Here is a 22,329-nt window from a genome sequence, read left to right as displayed (position 1 = left end):
ACAAACTAAGCCTATATCAGCAAAACTAGGGGCTGAATCTAATCAGCCCTAACTATAAGCTTTATCAAAAAGGAAGGTCTTAAGCGCACTCTTAAAAACGGATAGGGTGTCTGCCGTCCGAACACAAACTGGAAGCTGATTCCACAAAAGTGGAGCTTGATAAGAAAAGGCTCTGGCTCCCATTGTACTTTTAGAGACTCTAGGAACAACCAACAACCCTGCATTCTTGGAACGCAATGCCCTACTAGGACAATAGGGTATAATGAGTTCTTTAAGGTAAGATGGCGCCTGCCCATTAAGGGCTTTGTAGGCGAGAAGAAGAATTTTAAATTCTATCCTGTGTTCTATAGGGAGCCAGTGTAAGGCAGCCAGAACAGGAGTAATGTGGTCCCTTTTCCTAACTCTGGTTAGTACACGAGCTGCAGCATTTTGAATCAGCTGAAGCGACTTGACTGACTTCTTGGTACACCCTGATAATAAGGAGTTACAATAATCCAGCCTTGAAGTAACAAATGCATGGACTAGTTTCTCTGCATCGTTTTGAGGCAAGATATGCCTGATTTTTGCAATGTTACGTAGATGGAAGTAGGCGGTCCTTGAAATTGATTTTATGTGGGTGTTAAAGGATAAATCCTGATCAAATATAACACCAAGATTCCTTACAGTCTCACTGGAGGCCAAATTAATGCCATCCATAGTTAATATATCTTTAGATAATTTGTTTCGTAGATTCTTCGGGCCAAGTACAATAACTTCAGTTTTGGTCGTGTTTAACATCAAAAAATGTAAGGTCATCCACGTTTTTAAGTCCTTGAGGCAGTCTTGAATTTTATTTAGATGATTAATTTCATCAGGCTTGATTGATAAATATAGTTGAGTATCATCCGCATAACAATGAAAGTTTACAGAATGATTCCTTATAATATTGCCTAACGGAAGCATATATAGGGTGAACAAAATAGGTCCAAGCACTGAGCCCTGTGGCACTCCATGGCTAACTTTGGTTTGCATGGAAGATTCATCGTTGACACGTACAAACTGAGAGCGTTCAGATAGATAGGACCTAAACCAGCCTAAAGCAGTTCCCTGTATGCCAACTAAGTGCTCTAGTCTTTGCAATAAGATATCATGGTCGATAGTATCAAATGCAGCACTAAGATCGAGCAAGACAAGAATAGAGACAAGTCCCTTGTCAGAGGCTATTAGAATGTCATTTGTGACTTTAATCAGAGCTGTCTCTGTGCTATGTTGTGTTCTAAAGCCAGACTGAAAATCTTCAAATAAATCATAGTTTTTTAAGTAATCACACAGCTGTTTTGCGACTGCTTTCTCAAGAATTACCCACGACTCTTACAATGAAGGCTCGATAATCAGCTCATAGCATATAAAATAGCATATAGGTGTAAGCAGAGGTAAAGTGCTATTTTATAAGTGTGTGGGGGGGGGGGGGGGGGGGGGTCCTCACCTCCCCCGGGAATATTTTTTTTTTCAATATTGAAGTCAAATGCATCTACCTGGTGCTCTTTCAGAGCAAAATGAATTTATGGAAAACAGATTTTCTTTTTCTTTATAGATATTTTACAAATCACTCACCTTTTAAACTGTATTCTTGTTTTACTGTCATAGTATTTCATAACTATTTTTCATTTATTCTCATAAATGGTGACCAAAACGTTTGAGACCCACTGAGATAACTAGACTAAAGTCTAACTATCTAAACAGAGAGTCCCTTACCTCACTGAGCTGTAGTTATCTCTCAGTCTGACAGAGCTCTCCTTTTCCTTGTTTTAGAAACAGCTTTTAATATCCGTTAAGCTAACCAGATGCTAACAACAACAATGCAAATAGTGAGTTTGGTAGAAATATACTGTCTAACAGTAAAGTTATTGAAGATGATGCCATATTTATTGAAGATTTTACATAATAAATATTCCCCAAAATTATTCAAAAAGCATATTCTTCCAAACTCCTTGCTGTAGTATGACACACAGGAGACTATTGATGTGTGTAGTGAGTTTGGTAGTAATAAGCTGTATAATAGTGATTTAATATTATTGTATTCTCTTTTTTCGGAGTTGCACTTTGCAGACGGTCCCTGAGCACTCGTTTCTTCTACGGCTGCAGATAAGAGACCAATGTAATGTGTCCAGCTCGGATGACGGCACGTATTGGCTTTTTTTGATGAAACTGTGATTGTAGTTTGTTGTCAACCTTACCACGGTACTTAGGAGACGTCATTTGTGTCTGAATAACGTTTTGTTCATGAGTTATTGATCCGTGAAATCTCCCAATATCGTTGTTCCAACTTTACTGAACTAAGCCAGAAGACCGTCTCATTTCGTAGACCGCTCGGTTTGCTGTTCCTTCACTTTACTTTTATATACATTTATTGTGGACGAAAACTTAGCGTGAGGAAAGGCAAGTGTGGCATGAGTGCGTGAGATATGGGTTAATTGCGTGACTCTCACGCTCAATGCGTGTTGGCAGCCCTGCTTTGTGTAAACACATATTTCCATTTGAAGGGGGAGTGATTAGTAAAATATGCATGAATAATAATAAAAAAACGTTAGGTGAAAAAAGGTAAAATACACTTTTAAAACTTGTTGAGAGCTAAAACTAGTCTTTGCTGCTGCCTCAAAGAGGAGAAGGGAGGAGAGGAGGGAGACAGGAGGCTGATGCAGGAGACACACTCAGAACTATAAATGAATCAAAAACAAATAAATAAACAAGTTTCAATGTTTTTCATATTGGATATGGTATGTTATTGGTTATGGCCATGTTCTTATGATGTTATGATTATTTAAATGTATACAGTTCTGTTTCATATGGGTGTAGTCTCTTTATTTCCCCCTCAAAGTGCACCAGATTGATGCATTTAAGTCCAACATTTAAAAAAAAGCATGCACCCAGACCCCCCTATAGGATTTGAGGTCCGCCCCCACTTAAAAATATGTTCACGTGAATAGGTTCCTAAATAGATTTGCATTTATTTTTTAAATAGTAACCCATCTCCATATGTTTATTTTTGGGTAGTAGATTTAGAGGGCTATCACATGGGCAGCAACGCTGTAAATATTGACAAATAAATCCAGCAAAATGGCACAAAAAACTGGTAGTGGGCTGGCTGGGTGTATAATTCCCGGCCTGACTTGTTGTCCCAGTCCGGCCCTGTACCTAACCATACCATTTAATGAATATATTTAAGTAGAAGTGTAGGTTTTAAACATGACATACACTTAAACTGATACTGATGTTTTTAGTTGTCTAAAATAAGTTAAATTGCTGCCACCCCACAGCCTTACATTGCCTAGCTTCAATGCTGGTCCTCTTGTGTTTCTATAAACTGCCATCTAGTGTAGGTATTACTCTATGAATGAGTTTCTCATAGAAACACACTTCAAACTGTCCAAACTAGCCCTTTAAGTCTACGCATCGAGATGTACCGACCACATAATACAGGGAGCAGTGGTGAGTGGGGGCCTCATGATTTGTAATGAACATCAATGCTGAATGGTGTATTGAGTTAAGTAGTTGTAATGTTAAATGGCCTTAAAGGTCAAAGGGGTTTGCAGAGGTGCTTTAGGTACTCTGACACCATCTGTGTTGCTTGGATCCAGAACATTAAAGAGTGTGTTGTTGACAGTCATACAAAATGCTGCGGCTGCAAGGCATTATGGGGCAGCATTTTCTCCTCTCCTTTCGTCAAGGGAGGTCCAGTGGTTGCTAAGCTAAAGGAGGTTATAAAGGAAGTTTGAAACCTCCTTTCCTATAATCTAGAGAATTCGAACGGCACTTATCATGGCTGCCACTGAGGGACTTCCGGGTCATTTCACTCCGTTAGGAAGGTTCCTAAGCTAAATGGACTATTCGACTTCAGCCTATAGGTCCCATTCACACCTAATAGTCCGTTTTCTGGTGCGCAACAGACGACAGTTTGTTACATTGTTCCATCTTTCAGAAGGTTTGGTTTGCGTTGAAATGGGCAAAACTCAAACGGACTATAAACGTTAAACTAGGGCTGTCAAGTTAACGCGTTAATAACTCATTTTTTTTTATTATTATTATTATTTTAACGCGATTAACGCATGTGTATTTTTTGTCCTCGGCCGCCCCATAGTTTCAGAGCGCATCAAGTTCAAAATACCATCTACAAGCTGATGCTGACAGCCCCGCTCCTGCCGTCTGCTTGTGGCAGACCACACTTCCACGCTCACCGGCAGGCACCGACTGGCCATCGGGAGGACCGAGAGGGTGTGTGTATGTGTGGCGCGAGCGAGCGAGAGAGAGACCTTACGTGTATTGTTGTTGTTAGCATCTGGTGCTAGCTAGCTGCGCTAACGGATATAAGGAGCTGTTTCAATGAAAACAGAGGAGCAACATTTCGCCGACAACTGCGCCGAGCACTTGACTTTATGCAGGTAGCCAGACAGTGGGACATTGTACGAAAAGTCAGCACACTCAGCACGGATAGTGCGCGCAACATGATTGCAGCGTCCAGGCAGCTCCCGTTCGAGCATATGCCTTGAGTTGCACATAGCTCCAACGATCCATCACACACACACACACACACACACACACACACACACACACACACACACACACACACACACACACACACACACACACACACACACACGCGCACACACACACACACACACACACACACACACACACACACATACACATACACATACACACACACACACACACACACACACACACACACACAAATACACACACACACACTTTATATTGTATTATTGTATGAAAGAGGTTCCAGGTTGAATTGAGGCGAACATTTGTAATGTTCAGAGGTTGTTGTGTTTAATATTCATGAGAATATTTGTCATTGTTCAAATGATAATAAACATTTGCATAAAGTACATTTGTCCACTCATATGTTGATAAGAGTCTTAAAAACTTGAAAAATATTCCTCTAAGATACATTTAGAACAGATAAAAAATGTGCGATTAATTTGGGATTAATCACGATTAACTATGGACAATCATGGGATTAATCACGATTAAATATGTGCACGGAAATGCTGTTCAACCATTGGTCAGACATTAAGGGGCTATCCGGCTATTTCTACCCGAGCCTCCGCCATGGAGCATCGGCACTTTCGGCAGGTTATTTTCATGCTGCTGTTAATCTGGAGATGCAGGTGCAGCCCTATCTGGTGCCCAACTGGCCAACCTCCTTAGTACCGAACTCACTATTCCTCTACAGTCGGTGACCCTCTGGCCAGAGTCAACCACCGTCCTATCATGGATAACATCCGACTCTTGCAGCTACAAGGTGTTTGTTGGCACAAGCATAGCTGAGATTCAGACCCTGACCGACACAAAGAGCTGGAGGTATGAGAATAATCCAGCTGATGACATAACTAGGGGAAAAACTCTAGTCGAAAGTTAACATGAACACAGATGGAGTCAGGGCCTGCCTTTCCTCTTGCTTGATACAAACTGCTGGCCAGCTAATACATGTCTTGAAACTAAATCTGAGCCTGTTGAGGAAATCCAAAAATCAATGTTCTGCGGAGCATTAATGACTATGGACACAAAAACTCCCGACCCAAACAAGTACCGTACCTGGGAGGACCTCGTCAACGATACCAGGAATCTGCTCTATGGGGCGGCAGACAACATTTCAAACATAGCCCAATGCTATACAGACTCAGAGAGACATCTTTTTCAAAGGGCCCAAGCAGCGAGCTTCCCTGAAGAATTCAATGCCCTCAAAGCAAATAAATCAATTCCAAAGAGTAGTAAACTCCTATCTTTGTCTCCTGATTATGACCTTGCTCTTGGGCTCATCAGAGTAGGTGGTCGACTTCGAACAGTAGAGAACCTTACCCAGGACAGTATCCATCCAATAATATTGGATCCAAAACATGCCATAACTAAACTCCTCTTTGTCCTCAAACACCCACACCAGGATTACGTGTTTGGTAGCTGTTCGGTATGTGTCTTTTGATTTACCAATAACCCACCTCTCAGGTTCCCTCTCGAGTTCCCTTTCAAGTCTCGTCTCGAGTCCCCTCTCGGGTCACCTCTCGAGTTCCCTCTCAAGTCTCCTTTCAAGTCACCTCTCGAGTCCTCTCTCAAGTCCCTACCCTATGTCCTGTGTCGTTGGAGGTTCCGCTGGGGGTCCTGCCAACTCTATGTCCTGTCCCGTTGGGGGTCCCGCCGACTACTCTCCTGCCGGGGATCCTGCCAACCCTATGTCCTGTCCCGTTGGGGATCCCGTCGACTACTCTTCTGCCGGGGGTCCTGCCAACCCTATGTCCTGTGCCGTTGGAGGTCCAGCCGACACCTGTTTCGTCGGGGGTCCTGCCAACTCCATGTCCTGTCCCGTTGGGGGTCCTGCCAGCTGCTCTTCTGCCGGGGGTCCTGCCAACCCTGTGTCCTGTGTCGTTGGAGGCCCTGCCGACTACTCTTCTGCCGGGGGTCCTCCCAATCCTATGTTCTGTGCCATTGGCAACAGCTACCATCCCATCAACTGAATACCCTGATAAATAAAACAAAGAAGTTTAAACTCCCATCTCCAACAAATGGTTGGACTCTAGACTCTAGCGGCCCACGCATATGATTATATAATCAGACAACGTCCGTTAAAAAAATTATAACACATAATGAGAGACGTTCTGCAGTCAGGAGGAGGTTTCACAGACGACAGGTGGCTCTGATTTTTATGTATAGTTGACGGAGCATTTTTACTGTTACGACATTGTTCAACACTTCATTCTGCTTCACTCTTTAACTAAACAACCGCGGATGTCTTGAAAGACTCTTTCGCTGAAGATTTGGAAGACATCAGCGTTCTTGTGACTCGTAAATACTACGCTTCCTATGTTTTGGTGCAAGCAAGCGCTCCGAGACCACCTCTTTTAGCGTACCAGAGTCCGGTTATTTAGTTCACTTAAGAGGTCTCGGGCTGCGTTCACACCGACCCAAACGAACCGCACCAAGCGGCTAAACACACTAGGGTTCGATTCAACCGGACTATACAAGGCTGGTGTGAATGCGACCTTATCACTGGACGACTAGGTTGGTGCTGTGTGCACAGACGGGGCTGCTGTTAACGTCGGTATGTACAACGGAATTGTACCAAAACTCCGCCAACTGGCTTCGGTGGGAGACTCCCCTGTTTACATTCTGTGCCCCGCACACACACTGGAGAACTGCGCAAAATCACCTGATCACAACGTTCATGCTCTGTGGTCAAGATACTGCAGCAAGGTGGAGCAAAACACACAGCAGCAAACTTACTCTGGATGTTAATGGAAGAGTTTGAAATCAGACAGAGGTGGAAGAAGTACTCAGATCTTGTGTAGGAATACTCTGTTACAAGTAAAAGTCCTGCATTCAAAATGTGACTCAAGTAATAGTAGTAAAGTATTATCATCAAAATATAGTTAAAGTAGCGACAGTAAAAGTAGTCGTTGTGCAGATTGGTCCATTTCAGAATAATATATATGATATGTTTTATCATGATTGATCATTAAAGTGTTCTCAAAGCTGGTAAAGGTGCAGCTAGTTTGAATAACTTTGTATACTGCAGGGTAGCTTGTGAATTCACTCCAGGTGGAACTAAAGTCTGATTTAACACTTGATTATATTTCACATCATTAATCCAGATCTGTAAAGTAACTAAAGGTTTTAAATACATGTAGTGGAGTAGAAGTACACCATTTACCTCTGAACTGTGGTGGAGTAGAAGTACAAAGTAACATCAAAGTCAAGTAAAGTACAAATATCTCAAAATTGTACTTAAGTACAGTACTTGAATAAGTGTATTTCATAACTTCCCACATCTGAAATCAGATATGATTTCAAGTCATGTGATCATTTCTTAGTATTTGATCCTTCAACTTGGCCTGAGGAAATGCAAGGACTTCACAGTTTTGGCAACACGTTTTGGAGACAGCAAATCGGAAGCTTAAACAGGGACAGTGAGGAAGACTGCAGCATCTTCATCATTACCATGCAAGAAGTGGAAATAGAGGACAGTGAAGCAGACACTGAGGAGGACAGTGAGGAAGACTGCACTTATTAACACCACGCTTCGTGTGGGGTGAGTACCAAACGCTGTCTCCTGGTACTCATCTGAGTAACTCACAAAAAAAGTTATGTGCACCCCTGGGTATAATGGTTTTTACACAAGGGAGAATTTTGAGAATGTTGTTCTCTTAAATGATATCCATAGAAAGACAGACGGTGTGTTGTCTGCAGGGGCCGAGCAGAGGTGGCCCCTGACCAAGTGTCTGAAGAGGGTCGGGGGCTGATCCTTCTGGACGAGGTGCAGTGCCAGGGACCAGAGGCCACTCTACTGGCCTGCACCCACTCTGAATGGGGCCAACACGACTGCTCCCACAGGGAGGATGTGGGTGTCCGCTGTGAGAGGGGGGGTGGAACCAATGAGATACCAGGCCTTTTGCCTATTGGTAAGTACACACCTTCACAGTCGGTGTGACTGTGTGTGAATTTTAGCTTACCCCTGCCTCAGTATGAATGTGTGTTCATGGGTGAATGATGACTTGTATACATTTACACAAGTATTGTTCTTAAGTACAATTTTGAGAGACTTCTTTGATTGAGTATATCCATTCTATGCTACTTTGTACTTCTACAATTCAAAGGTACTTCACTACATCTATTGAATACCTTTAGTTACTTTACAGATGTGGATGAATGATGTGAAATCTAATCAAGTGTTAAATCAGACTTTAGTTCCACCTGGAGTAAATTCACAAGCTACCCTGCAGTATACAAAGTCATTCAAACTAGCTGCACCTTTACCAGCTTTGAGAACACTTTAATGATCAATCATTATAAAACATATCATATATATTATTCTGAAATGGACCAATCTGCACAACGACTACTTTTACTGTCGCTACTTTAACTATATTTTGATGATAATACTTAACTACTATTACTTGAGTCACATTTTGAATATATGACTTTTACTTGTAACAGAGTATTCCTACACTGTGGTACTTCTACTCAAGATCTGAGTACTTCTCCCACTTCTGCTTGTATACTGTATGTAAAGAAGCCGAGTAGAGTCGTAAAGACTGGATAAAGCGCTATATAAATGCAGTCCATTTAAGAGTATTAAACATGTAGAGGCATCAGAATAGCCTCAGGACAGGCACATCATCAACAATACGAGGCATGTTTCCCTGAGATGTTTGTGTGCAGGCCCTCTGCTGCGATTGGTGGCTGGAGAGAGCAGGAAGGAGGGCAGAGTGGAGGTCTTCATCAACGGCCAGTGGGGGAGCGTCTGCGATGACGGCTGGAATGATGTCCATGCAGCTGTGGTTTGCAGACAGCTTGGATTAATGTGAGTACCATTACACCCTCAGTGACATTTTGCTCAGGAAGCCCATGCACTTTCTAAAATGGAAATAGTTCATCCTCTAGAGCAGTCAACATTTCACAAACAAAAATAGGTTGACAACCAAATACCACCAAAAACTGAGGTTACCTACTGTAACCCCAGCTTCTATGAGTAAATGGCGTAGCCCTCTAAGGCTATCGCTATTGGGTAATCCCCCTGCGCACCCGCGCAGCACTGAAACACTTGTAGTCCACGCCTACCCGCAAGGTGGGCCCCACCCTCAGGCTTCCTTCCGGTATAAATAGGAAGGAGGCCCGACAATCTGCTCCCATACAAAATTACTTTTCTTCAGCTATTCGTAGAGCCAGTGGGGCCCAGCATTTAGAGGGCTACGCCATTTACTCATAGAAACTGGGATTACAGTAGGTAACCTCAGTTCTATTTCGTATATGACTTCGCCCTCTAAGGCTATCGCTATTGGGTTAAGGGCGAAGCATGATGTTGTCTGCGCCCCACTGGGTCCGCCCGGCACTAGAAGCACAGACACACCTGCTCAATAAAAACCCATGCCTGTTGTGCCATGCGTAATGGCACATCACCGTCCCTGGAATATAGCATAACATGAATATTTTCCATGAGGGCACGAAGGCTGGGAACAATACATACCTGCCGCTGTGAAAATTCGAGACGAAGGTCATACTTTGCCCATTGACAAAAAGAGGGGGAACAGCAGCTCTCTGCGTGCAGACAGGCAGGAGAGCGCACGGCTGGATCCCTGACGTCACTCACTCTGACAAGACACTCCGTACAAAATGTGTCAGAGGGGAATGGGAGACATCCCTCAAATACAATTGAAAAAATGAACAGGGGGAAAACCAAGATGCAGCAGTGCAAATGTCTTCCACTGACATTCCTCCGTGCAAAGCCGTGGAGGAGGACATTCCTCTGGTGGAGTGTGCATTGATGTTCTCCGGGAGATCCACCCCAGAGGAGACATAAGCCTGTGACACAGCCTCACACAGCCAGTGTGACAGCCGTTGTGCAGACAGAGGCTGCCCGATCGAGCGCTCTCTATAATGCACAAACAGGCGCTGAGAATGGCGCAAGGCAGCCGTGCACGCCACTAGCAGGACAGCGCGCGCACAGGACAGAGGAGATGAGAAGCGGCTTCTTCCTCCGACCTGTGAGGAGGGGGAAAGAAGCCATCCAAGGTGATCACTCTCGACTCTAAAAGAGCTTGTGATGACCTTTGGCATAAAAGCTGGGTTAGGGTGTAAAACAGCTGAACTGCCATCTCCTTGGATCCGGAGGCATGACGGAGCCACAGAGAGAGCAGACAAATCACTCACCCTTTTCGCTGATAGAGCCAAAAGTAAGTAGTAAGTACTACTCTGGCTGACAACAGTTTAAGGGGAACCTGGTCTAAAGGTTCAAATAGGGCTTTGCTTAGTGCGCGTAACACCAAAGCCAAATCCCACTGAGGCGCCAGTGCGCGTGACACAGGTCTGAGTATCCGTACTCCTCGCATAACACGGCTGCTGCGCTCTGCGAGCCCCTCTGTTCAATTCGCCGGGAATATACATTGCTCTGATGAGAGCAACGTGTGTGCGCGCCCAGAACAGCAGCCGCCTGGCTGCGTTCAGAAGCTGCGCATATCGTACTCCTCCCTGGCGATTGAGGTAGGCTACTTCCATAGCCATGGCCTGTTGTCTGTGCGAATCAACACATGTTTGATTGTGCAGCAACGGGGCGACTCCCCCGTTTTTTTCCGAGATTTAGAAAAATAGCGGAGTAAAAACCGCGTAAAACACTGTTCCTGGGGTGTCAGGAGTGTTTCTTGTATCCCATGGAACTGCTGGGGGGAGAGGCTTCTCTGTGATGTGCCGTAATGGTCTTCATGGTGACGAGCCACGCAATCACCGCCGCTGCCCGTGAGGCAAAAGGGCTGCGAGGGAGTTTCCACACGCTGCATTTCACTCCGTCTCTCATCATGAGGCACGTACACGCCCAGGGGATGAGAGGTGTGTGCATGCTGTCCACACGAGGCGTTATAACGGTGCTTGTTGGTTATTATGACCGTGTGTAGGAGGCATATCTGGGACAGAGGAATACCGCAAGCTCTGCAGTTTATAAACCAATAGGTTAAAAACAGCAGACTTCTGCAGCGAATGAACCACCTCTGGAGTCCCCCTGTTGGAAGAGACCCAAGGGGATCATCACGTGACCAGCTGATGCCAACGCAGAGCAGCTGCGTCACGGAGAGGGCTGTGTGGGTTGTGACACGCCGGAGGAGAGCTGTCAGTTCCTCCACTCGCTGCCGCGAGAGCCGCGCTCTCATGCTGGCTGAGTTTAATTCCACTCCCAAATAAACGATTGTCTGAGAGGGAAGAGCACAGCTCTTCTTCCAATTTATTATGAAACCCAGGCTTTGACAGATGCGATACGAGATGTACCGTCTGTAAAGCAACTTCCTCTCTGGAGCGAGCCAGCAAATAGCAGGTCGTCCGAAGAAAACCACACTCTCATCCCTCCTCTGTGTAGTGGCTCAAGCCTTCTCTACACAAAAAAAAAATATATAGCCAGTAAATATCCGAACGGCATACTATTGTCTGGTCTGATATTACCTGAAATGAGAAAACGCAGGAATTTCCTGTGTTTTGGGATGATGGGCACGTGGAAGTATGCATCCCTCAGGTGGAAGTGAACCAGTAGTCCTGGTGAACACATTCCAGCACCTGTTTGATCGTCAGCATGTGGAATACTGACAGATCTTTTTCGGGATTAGAAAAATAACGGGAGTGAAAACCCCTGATTTTCCTCCCTTTGAGGAACCCTGGAAATATCCTCTTTCAACAGGAGCTCCAGCAGCTTGGATTGTAGCGCAAGACATAGCTTCTGGGATAACAGGAGTGTTTCATGTATCCCATTGAACTGTGGGGGGGGGGGGGGAGAGGCGAACTGCAGGACGTATCCTCTGCTGATCAGCCTGCTCATCCATCTGTCCATCAGACACACGCGCTGCCACTCTGAGAAAAACTCTGAGAGCGGGCGCACGTGCTTGAGATGTGTTTTTGGTCGTCATGGTGACGAGCCACGCCACACCAGAGCCCCTGCCGCCGCTGCCCGTGAGGCAACCCAATGTGTGCTTGGACCGAAAGGGCTGCGCGGCGGCCTCCACACGCTGCGTCTCACTCCGACTCTCATCATGAGGCGCGTACACGCTCAGGGGATGGATGGAGGTGTGTGCAGTGCTGCCCACATGAGGCGTTAACGGCGCTCATGGGTTTATTAAGGCCGTGTGTACGAGGCGTATCTCGGACAGAGGAATTCCGCGAGCTCTGTAGTTTATTAAACAACAGGTTAAAACCAGGCTTCTGCAGCGAGCCCCGCTGTCTACTAATCAACAGATTAGTGGCAGCCGGCTTAATTAGCGCGCTCTGAACATTTATTAACCGACAGGTTAAAACCAGGCTTTAGCAACGAGCCCTGCTGGCTATTAACCAACAGGTTATAGGCAGCTGGTTTACACAGGGCGTGAGGCAACCCAAGGTGGGCTTGGACCGAAAGGGCTGCGCGGGGGCCTCCACACACTGCGTCTCACTCCGACTCTCATCATGAGGCGCGTACACGCTCAGGGGATGGATGGAGCTGTGTGCAGTGCTGCCCACATGAGGCGTTATATAACAGCGCTCATGGGTTTATTATGACCGTGTGTAGGAGGCCTATCTCGGACAGAGGAATGCCGCGAGCTCTGCAGGTTATTAACTGAGGTTAAAACCGGCAGGCTTCTGCAGCGAGCCCTGCTGTTTACTTAATCAAAAGATTAGTGGCAGCCGGCTTAATTAGCGAGCTCCGCAGTTTATTAACCGATAGGTTAAAACCAGCAGGCTTCTGCAGCAAGCCCTAGGCGCCGTGGCGCTGCGGGCGCTGCTGGGTCTGTGTCACCCACGCTGAAATCCTCGCCTGGGAGACAGCGACGGACGCGCACAGAGTGAGCGCCGTGCTCGCCGCCTTGCTGATTTCCTCTGCCTCGGTGGTGGACCGCTCTACCAGTGTCACCACCGAGTTGGAGAGCAGCGCGATGATATTCGCCGCCGCCTGAAAGGCACACTGGTGCACCCGGTCGGCCTGGCAGGCGACATACTCTCTGGGGGAGCTCAACGTAGGGCGCCGTCCTGTGGCGACGGAGAAGGGGACCGCAGGCTCGGCCGCCAAACCAGCCCCCTGCTCCGACTCTGTCTCCCCCGTCCAGGGGAGAGGAGGGAAGGGAGAACCGCACGGTGAACCATGGAGGGAGACGGGGTAGGAGTCGTCCGACTCCTGCCCGGCACTCGGCTCCAGGGACATGCTGCCGTCCACGTGCTCCTGGACGGGCCAATCGTCCTCGTCGGCCGCAGCAGCTAGAGCGTCCGCTCTTCGCTTCCTGTCGGCTGATGGGAGACGGGCACAATGTGAACAAGCGACCTGCTGGCTGAGAGCCGCGTCCGCGTGCTCTGGCCCCAGGCAGGATTCGCACATTACGTGCTGGTCATAGCTCATGATATATCCTGAGCCACATGAGGGACAATTTCGGACGCAGTTGTTGCTCATGATGTTTAATGGTTCTGTGTTTCAGTAACTGCCGAGGTTTGCTGAAGAAAACAGGGGAGCAGATTGTCGGGCCTCCTTCCTATTTATACCGGAAGGAAGCCCGAGGGCGGGGCCCACCTTGCGGGTGGGCGTGGACTACAAGTGTTAAAGTGCTGCGCGGGTGCACAGGGGGATTACTCAATAGCGATAGCCTTAAGCGAATCCATATACGAAATAGAACACAACATGGCAAGCATATTTATTGTTCCTTTAATCCCACTCTTCGTTAGAGCTCATTATTTCCCATTTCATGGCGTGTTCAGCCACCCTTTGATTTTTTGTGGCAATAATCTTTTCCAAAATAAATTGTATTTTTAATCTACTCTTCAAACACCTTAAATTAAGATTAATCATTGATTGAGTTTAAAAAATAAATATGTATTTTAGCCAGAAGAATAGTTATATTTATTAACTGTGTGCGGTCTTCATCTAAAAGCACAAATAAAATATATGAATATTGCCGCCAAATAATTATTGATTTGTGTGGAAACATTTTCATAATTACGATCTTTTTTATTTTAACCTCTTTTCCTTTCTCTTTCTCGACCCTCCTTAGCAACGCTCATTACAGTCCTTGACAGCGGTCTGTTCTACTGGATTAACAACGCGTCACATGTTCTGAATTGACCAATCAGAACTTTATTTAGCCTCCATATTGTTTATGGTTGAATGTGGGCTGCGAAAACCTTTTTGATTCTTAAGTGGGCCCTGAGTTGAAAAAGGTTGGGAACCGCTGCTCTAGAGCAGGGGTTCTCAAACTTTTTGTTTATGCGAACCACTATTTATTATCAAGGATTTTCGCGGACCACCTCACATGCAAACCATAAAAATAAGTAGGCTACATATATTAGACCCTCCAGAAAAACGCGATTCTGCGATCGCAGAATTTACCGCATAATCAGCAAAATGGCGCAGATTTTTAAAAGGCCGCATATTTATCAAAAGGCTGCATAATCCCCGCATTTTTCCACACAAAGTTGAGAAGAAAAAGAAGTTAACTCGTCTTGACGTGATGTCATCAGCATCACAGAATGTAAACAACACTGTATAGAGCTAATTTACCAACGAACATTTCTACTAAAGACCGGGCAAAAAGTGGGGGGAAACTATTCTGCACCCCGTGCAACTGTGTGTTGGAGCATAAGAGAAAATCGACGGTGGCGACCCACTTTGATTCATTCAAACATTCGAAAATGCTTTCTGCTGCTGCGGACAAGAAAGCCATTCAACTCACGTTCACCGAGGGATCAACCTCCAAAACCCTTTCGAGGGCTACAAGAAACGAAGTGAGTAGCCTACAAGATTGAAGCTGGTCAGATAACGAACGAGTAAATGAAAACAGAATGAGGCGGAGAAGTGTGTGTGTGTGTGTGTGTGTGTGTGTGTGTCTGTGTGTGTGTGTGTGTTTGTGTGTGTGTGTGTGTGTGTGTGTGTGTGTGTGTGTGTGTGTGTGTGTGTGTGTGTGTGTGTGTGTGTGTGTGTGTGTGTGTGTGTGTTTACAATAGCCCAATTGCTTTTACAATAAACATTGAATGTGTTTAATTGAATAGTAAAGGGGTTTAACGTTAGTGGCAGGTTGTGTGTGAGAGAGAATAAATAAGACAGCCCAATATTTAAAAAAATTGTTATTCTTTTCCCCCGCATATTTCGCAACTTCCCACAATTTCACCGCATAAAATCACATAAAAACCCCGCATGTTTAATCGCATAATCAAGGATTTTAGCCCGCATAATCAAGGAATCTAGCCCGCATAATCAAGGATTTTTGCCCGCGTTTTTCTGGAGGGTCTAATATATAAACTCAGTGATAAAACGCCGATATTTTTTTATAGTTAATTATAGACAATCAAAAGAAAATTGAAGCCTATCTGATACTTTTGTGACCGGTGTCTATCTGCATTGTGTATGTTTCTCAAAGAGGACGGCGGACGCTATTTTAATTCGGTCATCCCAAACAATGCCACAAGTGCGCACACGCACAGTGCACTCACAAAACGGGCAGACAGGTCTACAAAAAACTAGCGCTATGCATACGGCCCGTCTACACTACAGGCATCGAAAAATGCTTTCAACGCTTCGCCCATTCACTTGAATGGGGTGACGTAGAAGATTTTTAATCTTCGCCGAACTGCATTGTGGGGAGCATGGCATGTCTTTGCAAGCATCACGAGCATCTATCGGCATCACAAGTTGAACAATGTTCAACTTTTGAGGCTCGATGCTTGGCATCAGCCAATCAAATCCCGTTTATGCAAATCCCGCCAGTGCAAGCGCAGCCAATCAAACCGCGTGCAAGCTGGGAGAGCCAGACCGCAGTTAATTTTCTCATATTCCAAACGAGATATTACGGTAGCAAATCACCCGGTTCTTTACGACCAGAACTATTTACCGGGATATAAACCGAGGAACCAGGCATGGAGGGAGGTGGCAGAGACAGTGGGTGAAACTGGTAGGTTTTTCGCCTGTTTGGGGAGTTTATATCCAGTTTACTTCGTTTTAACATTGCTATTGCTTTGTATGTTGGGGGCGGGAGATTCATGTGATTGGTTGTTGGTCGCGTTGCTCGCTAAAAATCGCCAAGCTTCAGACACGCCCAGCTTCAAGATTTTTTGATGCCTGTAGTGTAGACGGGCCGTTAGTCCTACTTTAGTTACTGTACTGCAAAAAGCAGACGGTGCTGCGCTCAACACACACAGACTCAAAACCATGGACACACAGGCTTATAAGTAACATAAACAATGTATAGGCCTAAGTTGCATAAAGGCTTGAGCAACAGTATTGCAACCAAGCAGACAGTGCTGCTTCTCTCTCTCTCTCTATCTCTCCCTCTCTCTCTCTCTCTCTCTCTCTCTCTCTCTCTCTCCACTTTCAGAATCTATTTAAATCTAAAAAAATCCCAAAGTTGTCCTGAACTTCACTTATTAAATAAAAAAAACGAAAAAAATAGCCTACTCAGGGGTGGATCTAGAAAAATATTCATGGGGTGGCAAGAGCGTGGCAGGAGATTTTGAGGGGTGGCCTCCCCTGGCAGAAGTATATGCTGATTTAATCGCAGTCATATCAATCAATGTTAACTTGGAAAGCCAAAAATATTGGCATTTTAACTCAATAACATAGGTGACATTATTGTGTCACATCAGTAAAGCCTTAAATAGAAATATATAAGATGGCAGACATAGGCCTAATTGAATGCATTTTAACTGAACAATAACTGAATTAGTTTGTTTCACTCTTGGACCAGGGGTACAAAATCTATGCAGACTGCTGCAATAAGTACATTAATTAACTGTCTCATCGATGTTTGTCTGAATTAATATGATAATATTAACAGTCATATTATTCCTATCAGCTGTCAATTACTGTTATGATGCAGCGATTACCATTCTGTTCAGCAAAACACCTCACAAACTGATCAAGATCCAAAGCTTTAGTGCGTTTTGATTCAATGCTGACTACAGCCAAACTTGACAGTCTCTTCTCTGTCATTGTAGACTTCAAATACCTCGTTCCTCCCGTGTACAATACTTGGGTCAGGATGCTTCTTGTTTTGCGCCATCCAGTTCAAATGAAATCGCCACCAATCATATTTCCACGCTCGCGCCAGGGCCGGGCTCGTGTCTTGTGGTGCATTCACTTGCACTCGGACATTAGAGATTTTCTCTCATAAATGTCCGATGAGCCCAACGACCACTACCCCAGTGCCTGATATCATTAGAAAGCTAGGGATCTCCTCTTTCCAACAGTGTATACAACTCAAAATGTGTCTTCGGGTCAATGCGACAGATAGAGAAAGTCACATATGAGGTGATCCCCGAAAATCCTTGATAGTAAAAAGTGGATTTTATTTAGCTTTTTTCCACGGACCACCTGCAGTACCCTCGCGGACCACCAGTGGCCCGCGGACCACAGTTTGAGAACCGCTGCTCGAGAGGACATGCTGCTAACAAATCAGAACATTTATCTTTATTTAAAGGGGACCTATTATGCAAAATCCACTTTGTCATGTCTCTTCTACATCAACATGTGTCCCCTCTTCTTCATGTCTCTTCGACATCAACATGTGTCCCCTCTGCTCCATGTCTCTTCTATATCAACATGTGTCCCCTCTGTGGAAAGAGACTCTGAAATTCTCAGGAACAAAGGTTCTCTCTCTTTTTCTCCTGATCCATTTCTATAAAAACCTGCCTGAAAATGAGCTGATCAGATTTTGCACTGTATGATGTCATAACGATGTTTTGTCTTGTGTAACCATTAGCCAATCAGCAACCAAGGTAACCCCCCCCCACCACCTTATCATCTGAATCTCCTCCTAGAGCACCATTGTGTTCTTTTTAACCAAATCTCTCTCAGAGGGGCGTGGGGAGGGGCTCCTTATTTTCATCTGAAGGCCCTGACACACCAAACTGACACCAAAGAACACGTCCCGACGGACCCAAATGATCTGTTTGGTGTTTCGAGCCAAACACTTCAGAGACATGTTCGGTATATATTTAATATATGAGACCTATAATATATTGATGAAAAACAGTATAGGGGACCTTTAATTGCAGTTTGTTCTTTTTTAAAGCCTAAAGCATCTTAACTGCTGCGTTGATGGCCGTGAAACACAATTGTAAACTCCAGAGGATAAATCCTATTGGCTTCTGAGCTGCCAGTTCGCAACACAGCAGGTTGACGTCTTTAGTCCAGGAAAAAGATCAAAATGTCTCGGCAATTTACTGGATAGGATAACATTTGGTTCAAACGTTTATGTTCTGTCTTAATGACTTATGTTAGTCCTCTGACTTTTTCCATCCTGTTAGATGAAACTGTTCTCAGAAATACAGCAAACTGCTGTCATCTAACTGGGATTAAATAAAGCAAGGATAAAAGTTAATTAAATGATGCAGAAAGGAAGATTTGAAAACAGATTTCACATGACAGTCAATATAAAGCTTCTTTTTTTTAAGATAAAAACTAGACGGTTTATACTGGTTTATATTTTTGATTTGATTACATGAATTAATGTTGAAGTTGAGATTTACCTGAAATATTTTAACTGCTACTGTCTACGGAATAGTGCTGTGAAAAAGTACCTTATTGTTTAAAGTGTTTGCAAACCCAATGTTATTGCACTTTTGTTCATATAGCAGTACTTTTTAAATAAAGGTGTGCAATACACTACTTTTGAATTCATTATTGAATTTTGCTCATAACAATGCGATTAATCAGGATTCAAAATTATTATCGCTGCCCAGCACTGGAATTAACACATGAGAAGGTAGGATCACAGTCAGCAGACACAAAAATAATAATAATAATTAAAACTGCAGTCACAGACGTGCACGCAGTTGTGGGCGGGCCTTCGCGTCCGAGCGCCTGTCGGGGAGGGTCGCCGGTCGTCCCGGCGTCAAGCAGATGCGCGCGAGTCCTCTGAAATGAGCGGTTCGTAATTTCTCAAACGTTCGCGTCCCGGACTCCCAGGTTTTCCGGCAGCGACCGGGAAACGTATGTGGGCGCGCCGCCTCAAAGGAAAACACTTTTCTGTAAAGGCTCGTTGACGATCGATTATCGCGGAGGCTGTCTGGAGGAGCAGTAACCGTGGCGTGCGGTGCAGTGGGTTGTGCAGACTTTCTGCCCTTTACCGTTTGTTTACTCAATAAACGCATCTCCTCTGGATATTAGGCCATGTATGTTCCATACCAGTGCTGTTTGCTTTTTGTTGTTGTGTTTATTGATCAAAAAGCAAACCTTCAATACAGCTCTTATGTGGTCAAGGTAAGTTAAGTAATGATTGAACCTGTGTATTGGTTAATATTAACGTATGACTTACAATGTAGTCTTAACATATGTATTGTACTGTATTACAGGATGAAAGTCATCAGATATAATTGTAAATAGCATGCTATGTAATTTAAAAGATCCTGTTAGCAGGGCAGTGGTGTTTGTTCTCGGCATAAAAGAGGTCTCCATTCCCTTTCTAGTAAGACAAGTAAGTGATTAGGTAAGGTGTGGGTGAGAAGAGAAATTAAGACTAAAATTAAAAAAAAAAATGTATTTGTGCTTGAAATAGTGTATGTATGAAACAGAATGATTGTTTTTGTCTGGGAAGTCAGATGTGTTTGCAGATTAGGTGTAGAATATGTGGGAATGTGGATTGGTGTTGATAACGTCAGAGCTTTTTGCAGACTGTGGAACAACCTGTGGAAATAACTGTAAAGTAATGGACAGTAGGGTTAGGTGCAATATGTCACAGAGTTGGTTAGTGTTTGTTGTGGATGGAGTTGACAGTGTTGAAAGCAATGGTGTGCCTCTCCTTGTGTACGCATACATAAAGACATAACATATATATAGTCACACATTACTCCTAACAAGTCGCTCTGGTACTGACAACAGTTATGAGGGACTCGGCAGGGATTAAGGCACTTTGTATGCCTGTTCCTGCTTCCGTTGTCTACACACACACAACCAAATCACATCAATACCAAGAAATTACTGTGAGTGTTCTTTGTCAGTTACAGAAATGGAACTGTTGAAGGTTAGGACTGCTTGGTTTTGAAACATTGAACTGCTTTATGAGGGCTGAAGTACATTGGCTTGACTTTGGTTTCTGCCAGATATTGAGTTGTATTTGTGACATATAAAGATTGTAAAGATGTAAAGATTAGTAAGATGTTTATGTGATGACTTTGACACATTTAAACTGAATGAGGAAATTTGCAAAAATGTGCGGAAAAGGCATGGAAACTGCACATTTTTGAAAATGGCGGACTTTCTGTAGGATGGAATGGAAGGCAATTTGAAAGATGTCCGCAATGATAAGAGCAATGTGTATACAATGTTTGTTGCATATTGGAACAACCATATGCGAGTAGTGTGGAGTAATTTGCGACACATAAATCGTCAAAAATGGTATATTCTCTGTTAGCTTACGACCGCCCTGATTGAGCTAGCAACTTTTTGATTCCCAATTTAGCACGGCTGTGGATATGGTCTGAACAGGTCCAGGAATGGAATTTTTTCGCGATAATTTCCCTAAGAGCAGTGTGCGAAAATGTGCTCAAAATGCATGAAAAACGGCCATCTTTCGAAATTGCCATTTTTGTGGGAGCCGGGGCTAATCAAAAGCCATTTGAAATATGTGTGCCATTATAATAGCAATGTGTATACAGCGTTTCGTGAATATCTGGAAAACTATATGCGAGTAGTTTGGAGTCATTTGAGACATGTAAATCGTCAAAAATGGTACATTCTCTGTTAGCTTACGTTCGCCCCGATTGAGATAGCAACTATTTTATTCGCAATTTAACATGATATTGGATATGGGCTGAACTTGTCCTGGATTGGAATTTTTCCGATCTTTTCCCGAGGAGGTGTTTGGGAAAATGCGCCTAAAATGCATGAATAACGCCGATTTTTCAAAATGGCCGATTTTATGGGGGGCGGGGCTAATGGAAGCCATTTTGAAATATGTCCGCATTTCCATCAGGAATGTCTGTGGCAAGATTCGGGTAGTTTGGAGAAACTATATGCGACTATCGCACAATAGGGGGCGCTACTGAGCTGGTGTACAAAAACGTACAATTTTTTTTGTACAGTCTGGAAAAGGTCGTGGGCTGTGACGTGTGTCCCAAGTTTCGCGTCCGAAGGTCATTGTAGCAAATTTGTCACATTAAAATCGTCAAATATTGTACATTGTCCGTTAGCTTACGAGCACCCCGTTTGAGCGGTCAACTATTAATTCGCAATTTAGCATCACATTGGATATGGGCTGATGTTGTCCTGGTTTGGAATCATTTCCCTAGGAGAAGTTTGCAAAAACGCCCATAAAACGCACATTTTCCAAAATGGCCGACTTTATGGGGGTCAGGGCTAATGGAAGCCATTTTGAAATATGTCCGTAATTCCATGAGGAATGTCTGTGCCAAGTTTCGGGTAGTTCGGAGAACCTATATTTGACTACCGCACAATAGGGGGCGCTACTGAGCCGTATTTGCTAAAACGTACGATTTTTTTCTACAGTCTGGAAAAGGTTGTGGGCTGTGACATGTGTTCCGAGTTTAAAGGTCGTAACTAATTTTTTTCCCTACTTATGGCTCGGTAAGTGTTTTTAACCCTTCGATTTTGAGAAAAAACTGAATAGGACACGTCCAAATGTTTCATTGGTTGCGACCCTTTAAATCTCAGTTTATACTCACCCTGCCAATATGTCTATGACAAAATATATTTATTTCGTCCATCGGTTCTTGAGATATAAATAAGTTGTGTTTTTGGCGCCCCTTATTGTCCGAAATGAACATGCTTTTGTGTGCCTATTCCCCAAGACAGACTGAACCTATCCACCGAAATCTGTGATATTTGGATACATTTCGGAT

The 22,329-nt window shown here is 44.3% G+C and overlaps 1 protein-coding gene across 2 annotated transcripts in view; it reads left to right on the top strand.

Moving 5' to 3' along the window:
• Positions 1-22,329, top strand: part of LOC307043034 (neurotrypsin) — a 158,772-nt gene that overhangs the window by 62,126 nt on the left and 74,317 nt on the right. Inside the window, exons 9-10 of one of the 2 annotated variants that reach the window (XM_079687223.1) lie at positions 8,236-8,447; positions 9,208-9,349. In XM_079687223.1, coding sequence (XP_079543349.1) covers positions 8,236-8,447; positions 9,208-9,349 — 354 coding nt within the window. The remainder of the gene's footprint in view (positions 1-8,235; positions 8,448-9,207; positions 9,350-22,329) is intronic. The other variant, XM_079687224.1, reaches the window with a different exon arrangement.

The sequence above is a fragment of the Notothenia rossii genome, assembly GCF_949606895.1.
Source record: "Notothenia rossii genome assembly, chromosome: 6".
NCBI classification, from domain to species: Eukaryota; Metazoa; Chordata; class Actinopteri; order Perciformes; family Nototheniidae; genus Notothenia; species Notothenia rossii.
This window is presented reverse-complemented; position numbering and strand designations above follow the sequence as displayed.